The sequence below is a fragment of the Oncorhynchus mykiss genome, chromosome 2 (genome assembly GCF_057628025.1).
Source record: "Oncorhynchus mykiss isolate SJ-2025 chromosome 2, ASM5762802v1, whole genome shotgun sequence".
NCBI classification, from domain to species: domain Eukaryota; kingdom Metazoa; phylum Chordata; class Actinopteri; order Salmoniformes; family Salmonidae; genus Oncorhynchus; species Oncorhynchus mykiss.
The window spans coordinates 103430035-103454637 of NC_143023.1; the positions used below are offsets into that span (position 1 = coordinate 103430035).

The window sequence follows — 24603 nt, forward strand, 5'->3', positions numbered from 1 at the left end:
ATAAGTCAGTAACGTAACAAAATGTGGAAAAGGTCAAGGGGTCTGAAAACATGTACATATTATATACAGTACCAGTCAAAGGTTTGGACACACCTACTCATTCAAGGGTTTTTCTTTATTTTTGCTATTTTCCACATCGTAGAATAATATTGAAGACATCAAAACTATGAAATAACACATATGGAATCATGTAGTAACCAAAAAAGTGTGAAACAAATCAAAATATATTTTAGATTTGAGATTCTTCAAAGTAGCCACCCTTTGCCTTGATGACAGCTCTGCACACTCTTGGCATTCTCTCAACCAGCTTCATGTGGTAGTCACCTGGAATTCATTTAAATTAATAGGTATGCCTTTTTAAAAGTTAATTTGGAGAATTTCTTTCCTTCTTAATGCGTTTGAGCCAATCAGTTGTGTAGTGACAAGGTAGGGGTGGTATACAGAAGTTAGCCTTATTTGTAAAAGCCCAAGTCCATGTTATGGCAAGAACAGCTCAAATAAGCAAAGATTTAAAAATATATATATATTTTTTTTTTAAATATTTGCTTATTATGTATATATATATATATATATATATATATATATACATATACACCTTTATTTAACTAGACAAGTCAGTTAAGAACAAATTCTTATTTTCAATGACGGCCTAGGAACAGTGGGTTAACTGCCTTGTTCAGGGGCAGAACGACAGATTTTTACCTTGTCAGCTCGGGGATTCGATCTTGCAATTCGGAACATTTCAAGAACATTGAAAGTTTCTTCAGTGCAGTCAGAAAGACCATAAAGAGCTACGATGAAACTGTCTCTCATAAGGACCGCCACAAGAAAGGAAGACACAGAGTCACCTTTGTTGCAGATAAGTTCATTAGTTACCAGCCTCAGAAATTGCAGCCCAAATACATGCTTCACAGAGTTCAAGTAACAGACACATCTCAACATCAACTATTCCGATGAGACTGCGTGAATCAGGCCTTTGTGGTCGAATTGCTGCAAAGAAACCACAACTAAACGACACCAATAATAAGAAGAGAATTGCTTGGGCCAAGAAACATGAGCAATATACATTAGACCGGTGAAAATCTGTCCTTTGGTCTGATGAGTCCAAACTTGAGATTTTTGGTCCCAACAGCCGTGTCTTTGTGAGACACAGAGTAGATGAACGGATAATCTCTGCATGTGTGGTTCCAACTGTGAAGCATGGAGGAGGTGTGATGTTGTGGGGGTGCTTTGCTGCTGACACTGTCAGTGATTTATTTTGAATTCAAGGCAAACTTAACCAGCATGGTTACCACAGCATTCTGCAGCAATATGCCATCCCATCTGGTTTGTGCTTAGTGGGACTATCATTTGTTTTTCAACAAGACAATGACCCAACACACCTCCAGGCTGTGTAAGGGCTATTTGACCAATAAGGATCCACAATAACCTGACCTCAACCCAATTGAGATGGTTTGGCCGAAGAGTGAAGGAAAAGCAGCTCAACAAAAAAAAGTGCTCAACATATATGGCAACTCCTTCAAGACTGCTGGAAAAGCATTCCAGGTGACAGGTGAAGCTGGTTGAGAGAATGCCAAGTGTGCAAATCTGTCATCAAGGCAAACGGTGGCCACTTTGAAGAGTCTAAAAATAAAATAAACAATATGTTTAACACTTTTTTGGTTACTACATGATTCCATATGTGTCATAGTTGTGTTGTCTTCACTGGGTAAAAGAAAGGAGAATGCTGGAATGAGTATGTGTGTGCAAACCTTTGACTGGTACTGTATTTTCAATCACAAGGGTCTAAATGTAATGAAGTCGGAGACCACAAGGTGTCACCAAAGGATCACGTCAAGCTGTTGTGGACGGCAACTAGAACCGGAAATGTCTGGAAGCAACCCACGTGAATGAATGAATGACGGAGGCTACAACAACATTAGATAATATTGCTAGCCAGCTTAATGCACAAAGCCTAGTTCCATCCCAAACATTACGAGTAGCAGTTTAAAACCAACAGTATGGTACAGCACAACGTTATAACGTAACATGAGGTAGCTTGCTTATGTTAGCTGGCTGGCTAGCCATAACCATTCAACCAAAGCCTGCACCAACTTGGAATGTGCACGTAGCTAGCCTGCAAGTAGCCTTGGATTTGTTTCTGCTACAAATAGGAGATACACAAACGGGCGTTTTTGTAACGGTAAAGCACTTGTTGTGAACTATTTACAATACCATTGTGCATGATTTTACAAACCCGATATTGTTGTTGGTAGCATATTAGCTAGCTTCAGATAAGGTTATTTTTCCTGATTGAATCAACTGCAGACGGGATGGTTATTTTTTAACATGTTCTAGAATGTTCCAAAATGTTGAAAAATGAGAGCATGAACTAGCTACCACCCTCCCTCTCTACAGAGGGATTTTGAATGATGTTTTGGCGGGAATTTTATCTTAATTAGATTCAGCCCATCCCTCATCAATACATCCTAACAACATATGTTATCTACCGTTTATTTTTTAAAACTGTACTCAACTAGTCCCTTGATCATAAGTCTCTGTTCCATTACATTAGAGCCCCAAAACCTAGTGGTCAAATAGGGAAATGGTTCCAATAGTTTTTCCACCATTCATTTTCCCATAGGGGATTTTAGAGACACTTAAAATAAGGGCTGTGTTTCCTGTAGGCTTAACTTTATCTCTCTCAGACACAGTCAGGAACCAATATACTCAGTCAGTTAGGAAAGCTAAGGGTAGCTTTTTCAAACAGATATTTTCATCCTGTAGCACTAATTCCAAAAAGTTCTGGGACACTGTAAAGTCCATGGAGAATAAGAACACCTCCTCCCAGCTGCCCACTGCACTGAGGATAGGAAACACTGTCACCACTGATAAATCTACAATAATCGATCATTTCAAATGCTTATTTTCCACAGCTGGCCATGCTTTCCACCTGGCTACCCCTACCAACATCTCAGCACCCCCTGCAGCAACTTGCCCAAGCCCCCGCCCCGCTTCTCTGCAAAATCTGGATCCCTACAAATCAACCGGATGAGACAATCTGGACCCTCACTTTCTATAATTTTCTGCCGAAATTGCTGCGACCCCTACTACTAGCCTATTCAACCTCTCTTTCGTATCGTCTGAGATCCCCAAAGATTGGAACGCTGCCGCGGTCATCCCCTCTTCAAAGGAAGTGACATGCTAGACCCAAACTGTTACAGACCTGTATCCATCCTGCCTTGCCTTTCTAAAATCTTCAAAAGCCAAGTTAACAAACAGATCACCGACCATTTTGAATCCCACCGTACCTTCTCCACTATACAATCTGGTTTCAGAGCTGGTCATGGGTGCACCTCAGCCACGCTCAAGGTTCTAAACAATATCATAACCGCCATCAATAAAAGACAGTACTGCGCAGCCGTCTTCATCGACCTGGCCAAGGCTTTTGACTCTGTGTCAATCACCGCATTCTTATCGGCAGACTCAACAGCCTTGGCTTCTCAAACGACTGCATCGCCTGATTCACCAACTACTTCTCAGACAGAGTTCAGTGTGTCAAATCGTAGGGCCTGTTGTCCGGACCTCTGGCAGTCTCTATGGGAGTGCCACAGGGTTAAATTCTCGGGCCGACTCTTTTCTCTGTATATATCAATGATGTCGCTCTTGCTGCTGGTGATTCACTGATCCACCTCTACGCAGACGACCCCATTCTGTATACTTCTGGCCCTTCTTTGGACACTGTGCTAACAAACCTCCAAATGAGCTTCAATGCCATACAACACTCCTTCAGAGGCCTCCAACTGCTTTTAAATGCAAGTAAAACTAAGTGCATGCTCTTCAACCGATTGCTGCCCGCACCCTCCCGCCAGACTAGCATCACTACTCTGGCCGGTTCTGACTTAGAATATGTGGACAACTATAAATACCTAGGTGTCTGGCTAGACTGTAAACTCTCCTTCCAGACTCATATTAAGCATCTCCAATCCAAAATGTAATCTAGAATCGGCTTCCTATTTCGCAACAAAGCATCCTTCACTCGTGCTGCCAAACACCCTCGTAAAACTGACTTTCCTACCGATCCTTGACTTTGGCGATGTCATTTACAAAATAGCCTCCAACACTCGGCAAATTGGATGCAGTCTATCACAGTGCCATCCGTTTTGTCACCAAAGCCCCATATACTACCCACCACTGCAACCTGTATGCTCTCGTTGGCTAGCCCTCACTACATATTCGTCGCCAAACCCACTGGCTCTAGGTAAAGCGCCACCTTACCTCAGCTCACTGGTCACCATAGCAACACCCACCCGTAGCTTGCGCTCCAGTAGGTATATTTCACTGGTCATCCCCAAAGCCAACACCTCCTTTGGCCACCTTTCCATCCAGTTCTCTGCTGCCAATGACTGGAACAAATTGCAAAAATCACTGAAGCTGGAGTCTTATATCTCCCTCACTAACTTTAAGCATCAGCTGTCAGAGCAGCTCACAGATCACTGTACCTGTACACAGCCCATCTGTAAATAGCCCATCCAGCTACCTCATCCCCATATTATTACTTACCCTCTTGCACCCCAGTATCTCTACCTGCACATCATCATCTGCTCATCTATCCCTCCAGTGTTAATGCTAAATTGTAATTATTTTTTTCCTCTATGGCCTATTTATTGCCTTACCTCCCTACTCTTCTACATTTGCACACAATGTACATATATTTTTATTTTGTGTTATTGACTGTACGTTTGTTTATTCCATGTGTGACTCTTGTGTTGTTGTTTGTGTCACACTGCTTTGCTCTATCTTGGCCAGGTTGCAGTTGTAAATGAGAACTTGTTCTCAACTGGCCTACCTGGTTAAATAAATTAAAAAGTGACTTTTATCAATATATTCGGCTTTGGAAGCATAAGGATTTTATTTTTCATATCGGCAAGAAATCATTTTCTAAAAACAAAAGGTCAAATTGATACACACTTTTTTTTATAGGTTTAGGTTTCCCACACGGTCATATCTCCATGTTACAACGCTTGTTTACGGAAAACAAACTTTAGACAGATTGTGCTAAAGAGTTGTCTGCTTCTCCAAACACCTGTGTGTAAACGGAACGACAGACACCACAAACCTGTAGTCACTGAAAAATACTGTCGGCTGCAATTTATCTCCATCTCTTCATTCAAAGACTCAATCATGGACACTTACTAACAGTTGTGGCTGCTTTGTGTGATGTATTGTTGTCTTTACCTTCTTGCCCTTTGTGCTTTTGTCTGTGCCCAATGTTTGTACCATGTTGTGCTGCTTCCATGTTGTGTTGTTGTTTTAGGTCTCTCTTTATGTAGTGTTGTGGTGTCTCTCTTGTCATGTGTGTTTTTGTCCTATATTTTTAATCCCAGCGCCCGTCCCCGCAGGAGGCCTTTTGGTAGGCCGTCATTGTATATATGAATTTGTTCTTAACTGACTTGCCTAGTTAAATAAAGGTTTTAAAAAATTCTCTCTCTCTCTATCTATCTATCTATCTATCTATATAAAAATATTCAACCGGTGTATTTAGCATTTCTGAAATTATTTTGATGTGATATGAAAGTCTCTCCCTCTCAGTATATAGATAAACAATAAGGCCCAAGGGGGAGTGGTATATGGCTAATATATCATGGCTATGGACTTTTTATGCACGACACAATGCGGAGTCCCTGGATACAGCCCGTAGCTGTGGTATATTGGCCATATACCACAAACCCCCGGAGGTGCCTTATTGCTATTATAAACTGGTTACCAACTTAATTAGAGCAGTAAAAATATGTTTTGTCATACCTGTGGTATACGGTATACCACGGCTGTCAGCCAATCAGCATTCAGGGCTGGAACCACCCAGTTTATAATAATGGTTTAACTCCACCAGGCACCATGTTGAGTCGTCTACAGGAGCTGAAGAAGGAGGAGGAGACTCTCCTGAAGATTAAAGTTATGCTGCAGGACCAACTCAACAGACTCAAGGTACGTCTACAGTCTACACTCCTGAATAGATTAGCCTCTGCAGTGGAAGCTTTTATACATCCAATCAATCACGTTAGATCAGCAATTACTCCAAGGAGGGGAGGGAAGGCCACTGGTCCAACGCAGGGCCACTGTCTGGTCCAACGCAGGGCCACTGTCTGGTTCAACGCAGGGCCACTGTCTGGTTCAACGCAGGGCCACTGTCTGGTTCAACGCAGGGCCACTGTCTGGTCCAACGCAGGGCCACTGTCTGGTCCAACGCAGGGCCACTGTCTGGTCCAACGCAGGGCCACTGTCTGGTCCAACGCAGGGCCTCTGTCTGGTCCAACGCAGGGCCACTGTCTGGTCCAACGCAGGGCCACTGTCTGGTCCAACGCAGGGCCACTGTCTGGTCCAACGCAGGGCCACTGTCTGGTTCAACGCAGGGCCACTGTCTGGTCCAACGCAGGGCCACTGTCTGGTCCAACGCAGGGCCTCTGTCTGGTCCAACGCAGGGCCACTGTCTGGTCCAACGCAGGGCCACTATCTGGTCCAACGCAAGGCCTCTGTCTGGTCCAACGCAGGGCCACTGTCTGGTCCAACGCAGGGCCAGTGTCTGGTCCAACGCAGGGCCACTGTCTGGTCCAACGCAGGGCCACTGTCTGGTCCAACGCAGGGCCACTGTCTGGTCCAACGCAGGGCCACTGTCTGGTCCAACGCAGGGCCACTGTCTGGTCCAACGCAGGGCCTCTGTCTGGTCCAACGCAGGGCCACTGTCTGGTCCAACGCAGGGCCACTGTCTGGTTCAACGCAGGGCCTCTGTCTGGTCCAACGCAGGGCCTCTGTCTGGTCCAACGCATGGCCTCTGTCTGGTCCAACGCAGGGCCTCTGTCTGGTCCAACGCAGGGCCACTGTCTGGTCCAACGCAGGGCCTCTGTCTGGTCCAACGCAGGGCCTCTGTCTGGTTCAACGCAGGGCCTCTGTCTGGTTCAACGCAGGGCCACTGTCTGGTCCAACGCAGGGCCTCTGTCTGGTTCAACATCCATAATATGTGGATTGTAATAGTAAAAGGATTGTTGTTGGAGGCAGATGGTTGATGTCACCAGTAATAGGATTGTTGTTAGAGGCTGATGGTTGATGTCACCAGTAATAGGATTGTTGTTAGAGGCTGATGGTTGATGTCACCAGTAATAGGATTGTTGTTGGAGGCAGATGGTTGATGTCACCAGTAATAGGATTGTTGTTAGAGGCTGATGGTTGATGTCACCAGTAAAAGGATTGTTGTTAGAGGCTGATGGTTGATGTCACCAGTAATAGGATTGTTGTTAGAGGCTGATGGTTGATGTCACCAGTAATAGGATTGTTGTTAGAGGCTGATGGTTGATGTCACCAGTAATAGGATTGTTGTTAGAGGCTGATAGTTGATGTCACCTACACTGAACAAAAATATAAACACAACATGCAACAATTAAATATTTTACTGAGTTACAGTTCATATAAGGAAATCAGTCAATTTAAATCAATTAATTAGGCCCTAATCTATGGATTTCACATGACTGGGAATACAGATATGCATCTGTTGGTCACAGATACCTTAAAATAAAGGTAGGGGTGTGGATCAGAAAACCAGTCAGTATCTGGTGTGACCACCATTTGCCTCATGCAGTGTGACACATCTCCTTCACATAGGAGTTGGTCAGGCTGTTGATTGTGGCCTGTGGAATGTTGTCCCACTCCTTCAATGGCTGTGTGAAGTTGATGGATATTGGTGGGAACATGCTGTCATACACGTCGATCCAGAGCATCCCAAACATGATCAATGGGTGACATGTCTGGTGAGTATGCAGGTCATGGAAGAACTGGGACATTTTCAGCTTCCAGGAATTGTGTACAGATCCTTGCGACATGGGGCCATGCTTTATCATGCTGAAACATGAGGTGATGGCAGTAGTTGAATGGCATGACAATGGGACTCAGGATCTCATCACGGTATCTCTGTCCATTCAAATTGCCATTGATAAAATGCAATTGTGTTCGTTGTCCACAGCTTATGCCTGCCCATACCACAACCCCACCTCCACCGTGCAGCACTCTGTTCAAACCGCTTGCCAACACGACTTCATACATGTGGTCTGCCATCTGCCCGGTACAGTTGAAACCGGGATTCATCCGTGAAGAGCTCACTTCTCCAGCGTGCCAATGGCCATCGAAGGTCAACATTTACCTACTGACGTCAGTTACAACGCTGAACTGCAGTCAAGTCAAGACCCTGGTGAGGACGAAGAGCACACAGATGAGCTTCCCTGAGACGGTTTATGACAGTTTGTGCTGAAAATCTTTGGTTGTGCAGTTTCATCAGCTGTCCGGGGGGATGGTCTCAGACGATCCTGCAGGTGTAGAAGTCGGATGTGGAGATCCTGGGCTGGCGTGGTTACACATGGTCTGAGCTTGTGAGGCCTGTTGGACGTACTGCCAAATTAATCTGGCAACAGCTCTGGTGGACATTCCTACAGTCAGCATGCCAATTGCACGCTCCCTCTAAACTTGAGACATTGTGTTGTGTGACAAAACTGCACATTGAGTGGCCTTTTATTGTCCTCGGCACAATCAATTGGGGCAGCAGGTAGCCTAGTGGTTAGAGCGTTGGGCCAGTAACCAAAAGGTTGCTGGATCGACTCCCCGAGCTGACAAGGTAAAAATCTGTCGTTCTTCCCCGAAAAAAGCAGTTAACCCACTGTTCCCCGGTGGGTCGTCATTGTAAATAAGAATTTGTTCTTAACTGACTTGCCAAGTTAAATAAAGGTTAAATTAAAATATAAAATAAATAGAAGGTGCACCTGTGTAATGATCATGCTGTTAAATCAGCTTCTTGATAGGCCACACCTGTCAGGATTATCTTGGCAAAGGAGAAATGCTCACTAACAGGGATGTAAACTAATTTATGTACAACATTTGAGAGAAGTAAGCTTTTTGTGCATATGGAACATTTCTGGGATCTTTTATTTCAGCTCATGAAACATGGGAACAATACTTTACATGTGTTTATATTGTTGTTTAATATAGTAGGGTTAGTATGTCGTATATACTGTTTAGTATACTAGGGTTAGCAGGAGTATATATTGTTCAGTATAGTAGGGTTAGCAGGAGTATATATTGTTCAGTATAGTAGGGTTAGCATGTAGTATATATTGTTCAGTATAGTAGGGTTAGCATGTAGTATATATTGTTGTTCAGTATAGTAGGGTTAGTATGTAGTATATATTGTTCAGTATAGTAGGGTTAGCATGTAGTATATATTGTTCAGTGTAGTAGGGTTAGTATGTAGTATATATTGTTGTTCAGTATAGTAGGGTTAGTATGTAGTATATATTGTTCAGTGTAGTAGGGTTAGTATGTAGTATATATTGTTGTTCAGTATAGTAGGGTTAGTGTGTAGTATATATTGGTGTTCAGTATAGTAGGGTTAGTATGTAGTATATATTGTTCAGTGTAGTAGGGTTAGTATGTAGTATATATTGTTGTTCAGTATAGTAGGGTTAATATGTAGTATATATTGTTGTTCAGTGTAGTAGGGTTAGTATGTAGTATATATTGTTGTTCAGTATAGTAGGGTTAGTATGTAGTATATATTTATATTGTTGTTCAGTATAGTAGGGTTAATATGTAGTATATATTTATATTGTTGTTCAGTATAGTAGGGTTAATATGTAGTATATATTTATATTGTTGTTCAGTATAGTAGGGTTAGTATGTAGTTTATATTGTATAGTAGGGTTAGTATGTAGTATATATTGTTGTTCAGTATAGTAGGGTTAATATGTAGTATATATTGTATAGTAGGGTTAGTATGTAGTTTATATTGTTGTTCAGTATAGTAGGGTTAATATGTAGTATATATTGTATAGTAGGGTTAGTATGTAGTATATATTGTTGTTCAGTGTAGTAGGGTTAGTATGTAGTATATATTTATATTGTTGTTCAGTATAGTAGGGTTAGTATGTAGTATATATTGTTGTTCAGTATAGTAGGGTTAATATGTAGTATATATTGTTGTTCAGTATAGTAGGGTTAGTATGTAGTATATATTGTTGTTCAGTATAGTAGGGTTAGTATGTAGTATATATTGTATAGTAGGGTTAGTATGTAGTATATATTGTTGTTCAGTATAGTAGGGTTAATATGTAGTATATATTGTTGTTCAGTATAGTAAGGTTAATATGTAGTATATATTGTTGTTCAGTATAGTAGAGTTAGTATGTAGTATATATTGTTGTTCAGTATAGTAGGGTTAATATGTAGTATATATTGTTGTTCAGTATAGTAGGGTTAGTATGTAGTATATATTGTTGTTCAGTATAGTAGGGTTAGTATGTAGTATATATTGTATAGTAGGGTTAGTATGTAGTATATATTGGTGTTCAGTGTAGTAGGGTTAGTATGTAGTATATATTGTTGATCAGTGTAGTAGGGTTAGTATGTAGTATATATTGTTGTTCAGTGTAGTAGGGTTAGTATGTAGTATATATTGTTGTTCAGTGTAGTAGGGTTAATATGTAGTATATATTTATATTGGTGTTCAGTATAGTAGGGTTAGTATGTAGTTTATATTGTTGTTCAGTGTAGTAGGGTTAATATGTAGTATATATTTATATTGTTGTTCAGTGTAGTAGGGTTAGTATGTAGTATATATTGTTGTTCAGTATAGTAGGGTTAGTATGTAGTATATATTGTTGTTCAGTGTAGTAGGGTTAATATGTAGTATATATTTATATTGGTGTTCAGTATAGTAGGGTTAGTATGTAGTTTATATTGTTGTTCAGTGTAGTAGGGTTAATATGTAGTATATATTTATATTGTTGTTCAGTGTAGTAGGGTTAATATGTAGTATATATTGTTGTTCAGTGTAGTAGGGTTAATATGTAGTATATATTTATATTGGTGTTCAGTATAGTAGGGTTAGTATGTAGTATATATTGTTCAGTATAGTAGGGTTAGTATATATATATATTGGTGTTCAGTATAGTAGGGTTAGTATGTAGTATATATTGTTGTTCAGTGTAGTAGGGTTAATATGTAGTATATATTTATATTGGTGTTCAGTATAGTAGGGTTAGTATGTAGTATATATTGTTGTTCAGTGTAGTAGGGTTAGTATGTAGTATATATTGTTGTTCAGTATAGTAGGGTTAGTATGTAGTATATATTGTTCAGTATAGTAGGGTTAGTATGTAGTATATATTGTTGATCAGTGTAGTAGGGTTAGTATGTAGTATATATTGTTGTTCAGTATAGTAGGGTTAATATGTAGTATATATTTATATTGGTGTTCAGTATAGTAGGGTTAGTATGTAGTTTATATTGTTGTTCAGTGTAGTAGGGTTAATATGTAGTATATATTTATATTGGTGTTCAGTATAGTAGGGTTAGTATGTAGTTTATATTGTTGTTCAGTGTAGTAGGGTTAATATGTAGTATATATTTATATTGGTGTTCAGTATAGTAGGGTTAGTATGTAGTATATATTGTTGTTCAGTATAGTAGGGTTAGTATGTAGTATATATTGTTGTTCAGTATAGTAGGGTTAGTATGTAGTATATATTGGTGTTCAGTATAGTAGGGTTAGTATGTAGTTTATATTGTTGTTCAGTGTAGTAGGGTTAGCATGTAGTATATATTGGTGTTCAGTATAGTAGGGTTAGTATGTAGTATATATTGTTGTTCAGTGTAGTAGGGTTAGCATGTAGTATATATTGGTGTTCAGTATAGTAGGGTTAGTATGTAGTATATATTGTTGTTCAGTGTAGTAGGGTTAGCATGTAGTATATATTGGTGTTCAGTATAGTAGGGTTAATATGTAGTATATATTTATATTGTTGTTCAGTATAGTAGGGTTAGTATGTAGTTTATATTGTTGTTCAGTGTAGTAGGGTTAATATGTAGTATATATTTATATTGTTGTTCAGTATAGTAGGGTTAGTATGTAGTATATATTGTTGATCAGTGTAGTAGGGTTAGTATGTAGTATATATTTATATTGTTGTTCAGTATAGTAGGGTTAGTATGTAGTATATATTGTTGATCAGTGTAGTAGGGTTAGTATGTAGTATATATTGTTGTTCAGTGTAGTAGGGTTAGTATGTAGTATATATTGGTGTTCAGTATAGTAGGGTTAATATGTAGTATATATTTATATTGTTGTTCAGTATAGTAGGGTTAATATGTAGTATATATTTATATTGTTGTTCAGTATAGTAGGGTTAGTATGTAGTATATATTGTTGATCAGTGTAGTAGGGTTAGTATGTAGTATATATTTATATTGTTGTTCAGTATAGTAGGGTTAGTATGTAGTATATATTGTTGATCAGTGTAGTAGGGTTAGTATGTAGTATATATTGTTGTTCAGTGTAGTAGGGTTAATATGTAGTATATATTTATATTGTTGTTCAGTATAGTAGGGTTAGTATGTAGTATATATTGTTGTTCAGTATAGTAGGGTTAGCATGTAGTATATATTGGTGTTCAGTATAGTAGGGTTAGTATGTAGTATATATTGTTGTTCAGTATAGTAGGGTTAATATGTAGTATATATTGGTGTTCAGTATAGTAGGGTTAATATGTAGTATATATTTATATTGTTGTTCAGTATAGTAGGGTTAGTATGTAGTATATATTGTTGTTCAGTATAGTAGGGTTAGTATGTAGTATATATTGTTGTTCAGTATAGTAGGGTTAGTATGTAGTATATATTGTTGTTCAGTATAGTAGGGTTAGTATGTAGTATATATTGGTGTTCAGTATAGTAGGGTTAGTATGTAGTATATATTGTTGTTCAGTATAGTAGGGTTAATATGTAGTATATATTGGTGTTCAGTATAGTAGGGTTAATATGTAGTATATATTTATATTGTTGTTCAGTGTAGTAGGGTTAATATGTAGTATATGTTTATATTGTTGTTCAGTGTAGTAGGGTTAATATGTAGTATATATTTATATTGTTGTTCAGTATAGTAGGGGTAATATGTAGGATATACAGTTGAAGTCGGAAGTTTACATACACTTAGGTTGGAGTCATTAAAACTCGTTGTTCAACCACTCCACAAATCTCTTGTTAACAAACTATAGTTTTGGCAAGTCGGTTAGGACATCTACTTTGTGCATGACACAAGTAATTTTTCCAACAATTGTTTACAGACAGATTATTTCACTTAGAATTCACTGTATCACAATTTTAGTGGGTCAGAAGTTTACATACACTAAGTTGATTGTGCCTTTAAACAGCTTGGAAAATTCCAGAGAATGATGTCATGGCTTTAGAAGCTTCTGATAGGCTAAATGACATCATTTGAGTCAATTGGAGGTGTACCTGTGGATGTATTTCAAGGACTACCTTCAAACTCAGTGCCTCTTTGCTTGACATCATAGGAAAATCAAAAGAAATCAGCCAAGACCTCAGAAAATAAATTCTAGACCTCTACAAGTCTGATTCATCCTTGGGAGCAATTTCCAAATGCCTGAAGGTACCACGTTCATCTGTACAAACAATAGTACGCAAGTATAAACACCATGGGACCATGCAGCCGTCATCCCGCTCAGGAAGGAGACGCGTTCTGTCTCCTAAAGATGAACGTACTTTGGTGCGAAAAGTGCAAATCAATTCCAGAACAACAGCAAAGGACCTTGTGAAGATGCTGGAGGAAAACGGTACAAAAGTATCGATATCCACAGTAAAACGAGTTCTATATCGACATAACCCGAAAGGCCGCTCAGCAAGGAAAAAGCCACTGCTCCAAAACCGCCATAAAAATCCAGACTACGGTTTGTAACGGCACATGGGGACAAAGATCTTACTTTTTGGAGAAATGTCCTCTGGTCTGATGAAACAAAAATAGAACTGTTTGGCCATAATGGCCATCATTATGTTTGAAGGAAAAAGGGGGAGGCTTGCAAGCCGAAGAACACCATCCCAACCGTGAAGCATGGGGGTGGCAGCATCATGTTGTGGGGGTGCTTTGCTGCAGGAGGGACTGGTGCACTTCACAAAATAGATGGCATCATGAGGAAGGAAAGTTATGTGGATATATTGAAGCAACATCTCAAGACATCAGTCAGGAAGTTAAAGGTTGAAATGGATCTTCCAAATGGACAATGACCCCAAGCATACTTCCAAAATTGTGGCAAAATGGCTTAAGAGCCACAAAGTCAAGGTATTGGAGTGGCCATCACAAAGCCCTGACGTCAATCATATAGAAAATGTGTGGGCAAAACTGAAAAAGCATGTGCGAGCAAGGAGGCCTACAAACCTGACTGAGTTACACCAGCTGTCAGGAGGAATGGGCCAAAATTCACCCAACTTATTGTGGGAAGCTTGTGGAAGGCGCACCGAAACGTTTGACCCAAGTTAAACAATTTAAAGGCAATGCTGCCAAATACTAATTGAGTGTATGTAAACTTCTGACCCACTGGGAATGTGAATAAAGAAATAAAAGCTGAAATAAATCTCTCTACTATTATTCTGAAATGTCACATTCTTAAAATAAAGTGGTGATCCTAACTGACCTAAGACAGGGAATTTTTACTAGGATTAAATGTCAGGAATTGTGAAAAAAAACTTCCCACTTCAACTGTAGTGTTCAGTGTATTAATGTGGTCTGTTCAGTGTATTAGGGTTAGTATGTAGTGTTCAGTGTATTAATGTGGTCTGTTCCGGGTATTAATGTGGTCTGTTCAGTGTATTAGGGTTAGTATATAGTGTTCAGTGTATTAGGGTTAGTATATAGTGTTCACTGTATTAGGGTTAGTATGTAGTGTTCAGTGTTAATGTGGTCTGTTCAGTGTATTAGGGTTAGTATATAGTGTTCAGTGTATTAGGGTTAGTATGTAGTGTTCAGTGTATTAATGTGGTCTGTTCCGGGTATTAATGTGGTCTGTTCTGTGTATTAGGGTTAGTATATAGTGTTCAGTGTATTAGGGTTAGTATATAGTGTTCACTGTATTAGGGTTAGTATGTAGTGTTCAGTGTTAATGTGGTCTGTTCAGTGTATTAGGGTTAGTATATAGTGTTCAGTGTATTAATGTGGTCTGTTCTGTGTATTAGGGTTAGTATATAGTGTTCAGTGTATTAATGTGGTCTGTTCAGTGTATTAGGGTTAGTATATAGTGTTCAGTGTATTAATGTGGTCTGTTCAGTGTATTAATGTGGTCTGTTCTGTGTATTAGGGTTAGTATATAGTGTTCAGTGTATTACTGTGGTTTGTTCAGTGTATTAGGGTTAGTATATAGTGTTCAGTGTATTAATGTGGTCTGTTCAGTGTATTCATGTGGTCTGTTCTGTGTATTAGGGTTAGTATATAGTGTTCACTGTATTAGGGTTAGTATGTAGTGTTCAGTGTTAATGTGGTCTGTTCAGTGTATTAGGGTTAGTATATAGTGTTCAGTGTATTAGGGTTAGTATGTAGTGTTCAGTGTATTAATGTGGTCTGTTCCGGGTATTAATGTGGTCTGTTCTGTGTATTAGGGTTAGTATATAGTGTTCAGTGTATTAGGGTTAGTATATAGTGTTCACTGTATTAGGGTTAGTATGTAGTGTTCAGTGTTAATGTGGTCTGTTCAGTGTATTAGGGTTAGTATATAGTGTTCAGTGTATTAGGGTTAGTATGTAGTGTTCTGGGTATTAATGTGGTCTGTTCCGGGTATTAATGTGGTCTGTTCTGTGTATTAGGGTTAGTATATAGTGTTCAGTGTATTACTGTGGTTTGTTCAGTGTATTAGGGTTAGTATATAGTGTTCAGTGTATTAATGTGGTCTGTTCAGTGTATTAACGTGGTCTGTTCTGTGTATTAGGGTTAGTATATAGTGTTCAGTGTATTACTGTGGTTTGTTCAGTGTATTAGGGTTAGTATGTAGTGTTCAGTGTATTAATGTGGTTTGTTCAGTGTATTAATGTGGTTTGTTCAGTGTATTAGGGTTAGTATATAGTGTTCAGTGTATTAATGTGGTTTGTTCAGTGTATTAGGGTTAGTATATAGTGTTCAGTGTATTAATGTGGTCTGTTCAGTGTATTAATGTGGTTTGTTCAGTGTATTAGGGTTAGTATATAGTGTTCAGTGTATTAATGTGGTCTGTTCAGTGTATTAATGTGGTTTGTTCAGTGTATTAGGGTTAGTATATAGTGTTCAGTGTATTAATGTGGTTTGTTCAGTGTATTAGGGTTAGTATATAGTGTTCAGTGTATTAATGTGGTCTGTTCTGTGTATTAATGTGGTCTGAACAGTGAATTCATGTGGTCTGTTCTGTGTATTAGGGTTAGTATATAGTGTTCAGTATATTAGGGTTAGTATGTAGTGTTCAGTGTTAATGTGGTCTGTTCAGTGTATTAGGGTTAGTATATAGTGTTCAGTGAATTCATGTGGTCTGAACAGTGTATTAATGTTGTTTTAGTTTGAAGAAGGGGCCCTGAAGTGTATCATCAACGCTCAGACAGAGGAGGGTCCTTCACAACCTGCCAGTCCTCCTGAGGTACTGCACACACACACGTCTCTCTCACACACACACACACACACACACACACACACGTCTCACCCCCCTTCATCTAATAACCTGACTGTGTTCCCTGCAGGTTTTGAACCTGGATGATAAAGTAGTGATCAACCAGACCAGGCTGCTGCTGAGTGGTCCTGAAGACTACCACATGGAGGAAGAGGAGGAGGAGGAGGAAGAGGATGTAGATGACAATGAGCTTGAAGCAGTGCCTGAGGAGGAGGAGGAAGATTATTATTGAGTTTATATTAGCACTGAGTGGGCCTGTCCCAAATGTGACCCTATTCCCTATATAGAGCACTATGGGCCCTGGTCAAATGGAACCCTATATAGAGCACTATGGGCCCTGGTCACTATATAGGGAATAAGGAACCCATAGGCCTCTAGACATAAACACTGAATGTACAAAACATTAAGAACACCTGCTCTTTCCATGACAGACTGACCAGGTGAAAGCTATGATCCCTTATTGATGTCACTTGTTAAATCCACTTCATTAAGTGTAGATGAAGGGGAGGAGACAGGTTAAAGAAGGATTCTTCAGCCCTGAGAAAATTGAGACATAGATTGTGTATTTGTGCCATTCAGAGGGTGAATGGGCAAGACAAGACATTTCAGTGCCTTTGAACGGGGTATGGTAGTAGGTGCCAGGTGCACCGGTTTGTGTCAAGGACTGCAGCGCTGCTGGGTTTTTCACACTCAACAGTTTCCTGTGTGTATCAAGAATGGTCCACCACACAAAGGACCTCCAGCCATCTTGACACAACTGTGGGAAGCATTGGAGTCAACACGGGCCAGCATCCTTGTGGAACGCATTTGACACCTTGTAGAATTGAGGTTGTTCTGAGAGCAAAAGGGGTCGCACCTCAATATTAGGAAGGTGTTCCTAATGTTTTGTTCACTGTGTATACAGTGCATTCGGAAAGTATTCAGACCCCTTCCCTTTTTCCACATTTATTTTTACGTTACAGCCTTATTCTAAAAAATATGTATTTATTTATTCTACAAAGCGAAAACAGATTTTCTAAATGTTTCCAAATGTATTAAAAATAACAGAAATACCTGATTTACACAAGTATTCAGACCCTTTGTTATGAGACTCGAAATTGAGCTCTGGTTTCCATTCCTGTTTCCATTGATCATTCTTGAGATGTTTCTACAACTTGATTGGAGTCCACCTGTGGTAAATTCAATTGATTGGACATGATTTGGATTATATTAACGGTCCCACAGTTGACAAGGAATTGTCCGAAGAGCTCCGAGACAGGATTGTGTCGAGGCACAGATCTGGGGAAGGGTACCAACAAATGTCTGCAGTATTGAAGGTCCCCAAGAACACAGTGGCCTCACTCATTCTTAAATGGAAGAAGTTTGGAACCACCAGACTCTTCTAGAGAACCTTCCAGAAGCACAACCATCTCTGCAGCACTCCACCAATCAGGCCTTTATGTTAGTGGTCAGACGGAAGCCACTCCTCAGGAAAAGGCACATGAGAGCCTGCTTGGAGTTTGCCAAAAAAAACACCTAAAGGACTCAGACCATGAGAAATAAGATTCTCTGATCTGGTGAAACCAAGATTGAACTATTTGGCCTGAATGCCAAGTGTCACGTCTGGAGGAAACCTGGCACCATCCCTATGGTGAAGCATGGTGGTGGCAGCATCATGCTGTGGGGATGTTTTTCAGAGGCAGGAACTGGAAGTCAGGATCGAGGGAAAGATGGATGGAGCAAAGTACAGAGAGATCCTTGATGAAAACCTGCTCCAGAGTGCTCAGGACCTCAGACTGGGGCAAAGGTTCTGAATGTCCTTGCGTGGCCCAGCCTGATCGAACATCTCTGGAGTGACCTGAAAATGACTGTGCAGCAACACTCCCCATTCAACCTGACAGAGCTTGAGAGGATCAGCAGAGAGGAATGGGAGGAACTCCCCAAATGCAGGTGTGCCAAGCTTGTAGCATTATATCCAAGACTTAAGGCTGTAGTCGCTGCCAAAGGTGCTTCAACAAAGTACTGAGTAAAGGGTCTGAATACTTACGTAAAATGTGATATTTCTGTTTTTCTTTTTAAATTAATAAATCTAAAGGCCTGTGTTTGCTGTGTCATCATGGGCTATTGTGTGTAGATTGATGAGGGAAAAAAACGATTTAATACATTTTAGAATAAGGCTGTGACGTAACGAAATTTGGGGAAATTAAAGGGGTCTGAATACCTCCGGAATGCATTGTGTATATATAGTGAGCTTCAAAAAATATTGGGACAGTGACATTTTTGTTGTTGTTTTGACTCCAGCACTTTGGATTTGAAATTATACAATGGGGTTAAAGTAGAGACTGTCAGCTTTAATTTGAGGGTATTTTCATCCACATCAGGTGAACCGTTTAGAAGTTACAGCACTTTTTTGTACATAGTCCCCCCATTTTAGGGGCCCAAAAGTATTGGGACAAATTCACTTCTGTATTAAAATAGTCAAAAGTTTAGTACTTGGTCCCATATTCATAGCACACAATGATTACATCAAGCTTGTGACTCTACTCTACTCTACTCTAAGTTGTTGGATGCATTTGCTGTTTGTTTTGGTTGTGTTTCAGATCGTTGTGCCAAATAGAAATGGCTGATGAACAATGTATTGTGCCATTTTGGAGTCACTTTTGAATGTCAATAAGAACACTATGTTTCTAAACACTTCTAGATCAATGTGGATGTTACCATGGTTAAGGATAATCCTGAATGAATCGTGAATAATGATGAGTGAGAAAGTTAGACGCACAAATACCCCCCCAACAAATATGCTAACCTTCCATTATTGTAATGGTGAGATGTTAGTATGTCTTGAGAGCATGATATTTGTGCGTAACATTAGCAGCAGTAACCCAGTTGTAGCCTCAGTAACCCAGTTGTAGCCTCAGTAACCCAGTTGTAGCCTCAGTAACCCAGTTGTAGCCTCAGTAACCCAGTTGTAGCCACAGTAACCCAGTTGTTGCCCCAGTAACCCAGTTGTAGCCACATTAACCCAGTTGTAGCCACATTAACCCAGTTGTAGCCGCAGTAACCCAGTTGTTGCCGCAGTAACCCAGTTGTTGCCGCAGTAACCCAGTTGTAGCCCCAGTAACCCAGGTGTTGCCGCATTAACACAGTTGTAGCCTCAGTAACCCAGTTGTAGCCCCAGTAACCCAGTTGTAGCCCCAGTAACCCAGTTGTAGCCACAGTAACCCAGTTGTAGCCGCAGTAACCCAGTTGTTGCCCCAGTAACCCAGTTGTTGCCCCAGTAACCCAGTTGTAGCCCCAGTAACCCAGTTGTAGCCACAGTAACCCAGTTGTAGCCCGAGTAACCCAGTTGTAGCCACAGTAACCCCGTTGTAGCCCCAGTAACCCAGTTGTTGCCCCAGTAACCCAGTTGTAGCCCCAGTAACCCAGTTGTAGCCACAGTAACCCCGTTGTAGCCCCAGTAACCCAGTTGTTGCCCCAGTAACCCAGTTGTAGCCCCAGTAACCCAGTTGTTGCCCCAGTAACCCAGTTGTAGCCACAGTAACCCCGTTGTAGCTTACTGTTCTACTGTTAGTTGGATAGTCATAAACCCTGCTAGTTCTACTATTCCTCTTCTTAAAATGTGATTTGAAACCCAACCTTAAATTAGGGTTATCATGACATTGTATTATACAGGAATATGTGGCTGTGGAAACCGCAGGTGTGGGGGGAAATCCCACTTCAATTCAGAAAGTGAACTGAGATTTCAATTCCAAATGGTCTTTATTAGAAAGGCATGACTTTACTTCCTGAATTGAAATGGACCTAACTGTGGAAGCCAGAGGGCCAAAGGAACTGCATATGTCTATTTAACAGAGCATGAAAACATGCATGGCTGGGCCATCCCAAATGGCCAGCGAGGGCCCATAGTGCTCTGGTCAAAAGTAGTGCACTATATAGGGAATAGGGTGCAATAGGGCTCTGGTCTAAAGTAGTGCACTATATAGGGAATAGGGTGCAATAGGGCTCTGGTCTAAAGTAGTGCACTATATAGGGAATAGGGTTCTACAGGGTTCTGGTCTAAAGTAGTGCACTATATAGGGAATAAGGTTCCATTCAGAACAGTGAGGGGAGGCTGCAGGAGTCTGTAATGTGACCGTGATATCGACAGTAAGGGGAGGCTGCAGGAGTCTGTAATGTGATGTGACCGTGATAACGACAGTGAGGGGAAGCTGCAGTCGTCTGTAATGTGACCGTGATAATGACAGTGAGGGGAGGCTGCAGGAGTCTGTAATGTGACCGTGATAACGACAGTGAGGGGAGGCTGCAGGAGTCTGTAATGTGACCGTGATAACGACTGTGAGGGGAGGCTGCAGGAGTCTGTAATATGACCGTGATAACGACAGTGAGGGGAGGCTGCAGGAGTCTAATGTGATGTGACCATGATAACGACAGTGAGGGGAGGCTGCAGGAGTCTGTAATGTGACCGTGATAACGACAGTGAGGGGAGGCTGCAGGAGTCTGTAATGTGACAGTGATAACGACAGTGAGGGGAGGCTGCAGGAGTCTAATGTGATGTGACCATGATAACGACAGTGAGGGGAGGCTGCAGTAGTCTGTAATGTGATGTGACCGTGATAACGACAGTGAGGGGAAGCTGCAGTCGTCTGTAATGTGACCGTGATAACGACAGTAAGGGGAGGCTGCAGGAGTCTGTAATGTGATGTGACCGTGATAACGACAGTGAGGGGAAGCTGCAGTCGTCTGTAATGTGACCGTGATAACGACAGTAAGGGGAGGCTGCAGGAGTCTGTAATGTGACCGTGATAACGACAGTGAGCGGAGGCTGCAGTAGTCTGTAATGTGATGTGACCATGATAACGACAGTGAGGGGAGGCTGCAGTAGTCTGTAATGTGATGTGACCATGATAATGACAGTGAGGGGAGGCTGCAGGAGTCTGTAATGTGATGTGACCATGATAACGACAGTGAGGGGAGGCTGCAGTAGTCTGTAATGTGATGTGACCATGATAATGACAGTGAGGGGAGGCTGCAGTAGTCTATAATGTGATGTGACCATGATAATGACAGTGAGGGGAGGCTGCAGGAGTCTGTAATGTGACCGTGATAAAGACAGTGAGGGGAGGCTGCAGGAGTCTGTAATGTGACCGTGATAACGACAGTGAGGGGAGGCTGCAGTAGTCTGTAATGTGACCGTGATAACGACAGTGAGGGGAGGCTGCAGTCGTCTGTAATGTGACCGTGATAACGACAGTGAGGGGAGGCTGCAGGAGTCTGTAATGTGACCGTGATAACGACAGTGAGGGGAGGCTGCAGTAGTCTGTGATGTGACCGTGATAACGACAGTGAGGGGAGGCTGCAGTAATGTGATGTGACCATGATAACGACGGTGAGGGGAGGCTGCAGGAGTCTGTAATGTGACCGTGATAACGACAGTGAGGGGAGGCTGCAGTAGTCTGTAATGTGACCGTGATAACGACAGTGAGGGGAGGCTGCAGGAGTCTGTAATATGACCGTGATAACGACAGTGAGGGGAGGCTGCAGTAGTCTGTAATGTGACCGTGATAACGACAGTGAGGGGAGGCTGCAGTAGTCTGTAATGTGACCGTGATAACGACAGTGAGGGGAGGCTGCAGGAGTCTGTAATATGACCGTGATAATGACAGTGAGGGGAGGCTGCAGGAGTCTGTAATGTGACCGTGATAACGACAGTGAGGGGAGGCTGCAGGAGTCTGTAATGTGACCGTGATAACGACAGTGAGGGGAGGCTGCAGGAGTCTGTAATATGACCGTGATAACGACAGTGAGGGGAGGCTGCAGGAGTCTAATGTGATGTGACCATGATAACGACAGTGAGGGGAGGCTGCAGGAGTCTGTAATGTGACCGTGATAACGACAGTGAGGGGAGGCTGCAGGAGTCTGTAATGTGACAGTGATAACGACAGTGAGGGGAGGCTGCAGGAGTCTAATGTGATGTGACCATGATAACGACAGTGAGGGGAGGCTGCAGTAGTCTGTAATGTGATGTGACCGTGATAACGACAGTGAGGGGAAGCTGCAGTCGTCTGTAATGTGACCGTGATAACGACAGTAAGGGGAGGCTGCAGGAGTCTGTAATGTGATGTGACCGTGATAACGACAGTGAGGGGAAGCTGCAGTCGTCTGTAATGTGACCGTGATAACGACAGTAAGGGGAGGCTGCAGGAGTCTGTAATGTGACCGTGATAACGACAGTGAGCGGAGGCTGCAGTAGTCTGTAATGTGATGTGACCATGATAACGACAGTGAGGGGAGGCTGCAGTAGTCTGTAATGTGACCGTGATAACGACAGTGAGGGGAGGCTGCAGGAGTCTGTAATATGACCGTGATAACGACAGTGAGGGGAGGCTGCAGGAGTCTGTAATGTGACCTTGATAACGACAGTGAGGGGAGGCTGCAGTAGTCTGTAATGTGATGTGACCATGATAATGACAGTGAGGGGAGGCTGCAGGAGTCTGTAATGTGACCGTGATAAAGACAGTGAGGGGAGGCTGCAGGAGTCTGTAATGTGACCGTGATAACGACAGTGAGGGGAGGCTGCAGTAGTCTGTAATGTGACCGTGATAACGACAGTGAGGGGAGGCTGCAGTCGTCTGTAATGTGACCGTGATAACGACAGTGAGGGGAGGCTGCAGGAGTCTGTAATGTGACCGTGATAACGACAGTGAGGGGAGGCTGCAGTAGTCTGTGATGTGACCGTGATAACGACAGTGAGGGGAGGCTGCAGTAATGTGATGTGACCATGATAACGACGGTGAGGGGAGGCTGCAGGAGTCTGTAATGTGACCGTGATAACGACAGTGAGGGGAGGCTGCAGTAGTCTGTAATGTGACCGTGATAACGACAGTGAGGGGAGGCTGCAGGAGTCTGTAATATGACCGTGATAACGACAGTGAGGGGAGGCTGCAGTAGTCTGTAATGTGACCGTGATAACGACAGTGAGGGGAGGCTGCAGTAGTCTGTAATGTGACCGTGATAACGACAGTGAGGGGAGGCTGCAGTAGTCTGTAATGTGACCGTGATAACGACAGTGAGGGGAGGCTGCAGTAGTCTGTAATGTGATGTGACCATGATAACGACAGTGAGGGGAGGCTGCAGGAGTCTGTAATGTGACCGTGATAACGACAGTGAGGGGAGGCTGCAGTAGTCTGTAATGTGACCGTGATAACGACAGTGAGGGGAGGCTGCAGTAGTCTGTAATGTGATGTGACCATGATAATGACAGTGAGGGGAGGCTGCAGGAGTCTGTAATGTGACCGTGATAACGACAGTGAGGGGAGGCTGCAGTAGTCTGTAATGTGATGTGACCATGATAATGACAGTGAGGGGAGGCTGCAGGAGTCTGTAATGTGACCGTGATAACGACAGTGAGGGGAGGCTGCAGTAGTCTGTAATGTGACCGTGATAACGACAGTGAGGGGAGGCTGCAGTAGTCTGTAATGTGATGTGACAGTGAGGGGAGGCTGCAGTAGTCTGTAATGTGATGTGACCATGATAACGACAGTGAGGGGAGGCTGCAGGAGTCTGTAATGTGACCTTGATAACGACAGTGAGGGGAGGCTGCAGTAGTCTGTAATGTGATGTGACCATGATAATGACAGTGAGGGGAGGCTGCAGGAGTCTGTAATGTGACCGTGATAACGACAGTGAGGGGAGGCTGCAGGAGTCTGTAATGTGACCGTGATAACGACAGTGAGGGGAGGCTGCAGGAGTCTGTAATGTGACCGTGATAACGACAGTGAGGGGAGGCTGTAGGAGTCTGTAATGTGACCGTGATAACGACAGTGAGGGGAGGCTGCAGGAGTCTGTAATATGACCGTGATAACGACAGTGAGGGGAGGCTGCAGGAGTCTGTAATGTGACCGTGATAACGACAGTGAGGGGAGGCTGCAGGAGTCTGTAATATGACCGTGATAACGACAGTGAGGGGAGGCTGCAGGAGTCTGTAATGTGACCGTGATAACGACAGTGAGGGGAGGCTGCAGGAGTCTGTAATATGACCGTGATAACGACAGTGAGGGGAGGCTGCAGTAGTCTGTAATGTGACCGTGATAATGACAGTGAGGGGAGGCTGCAGGAGTCTGTAATGTGACCG

General features: G+C 42.1%; 1 protein-coding gene across 1 annotated transcript; it reads left to right on the plus strand.

Moving 5' to 3' along the window:
* Positions 1-1864: 1864 nt before the first annotated feature.
* On the plus strand, positions 1865-19164 carry LOC110501464 (snRNA-activating protein complex subunit 5). Its single transcript, XM_021579054.3, has 4 exons — positions 1865-2182; positions 5873-5967; positions 16386-16463; positions 16564-19164. The coding sequence occupies exons 2-4, from the start codon at positions 5878-5880 to the stop codon at positions 16723-16725; spliced, it is 330 nt and encodes a 109-aa protein (XP_021434729.2). The 5' UTR covers positions 1865-2182; positions 5873-5877; the 3' UTR covers positions 16726-19164.
* Positions 19165-24603: the final 5439 nt, after the last annotated feature.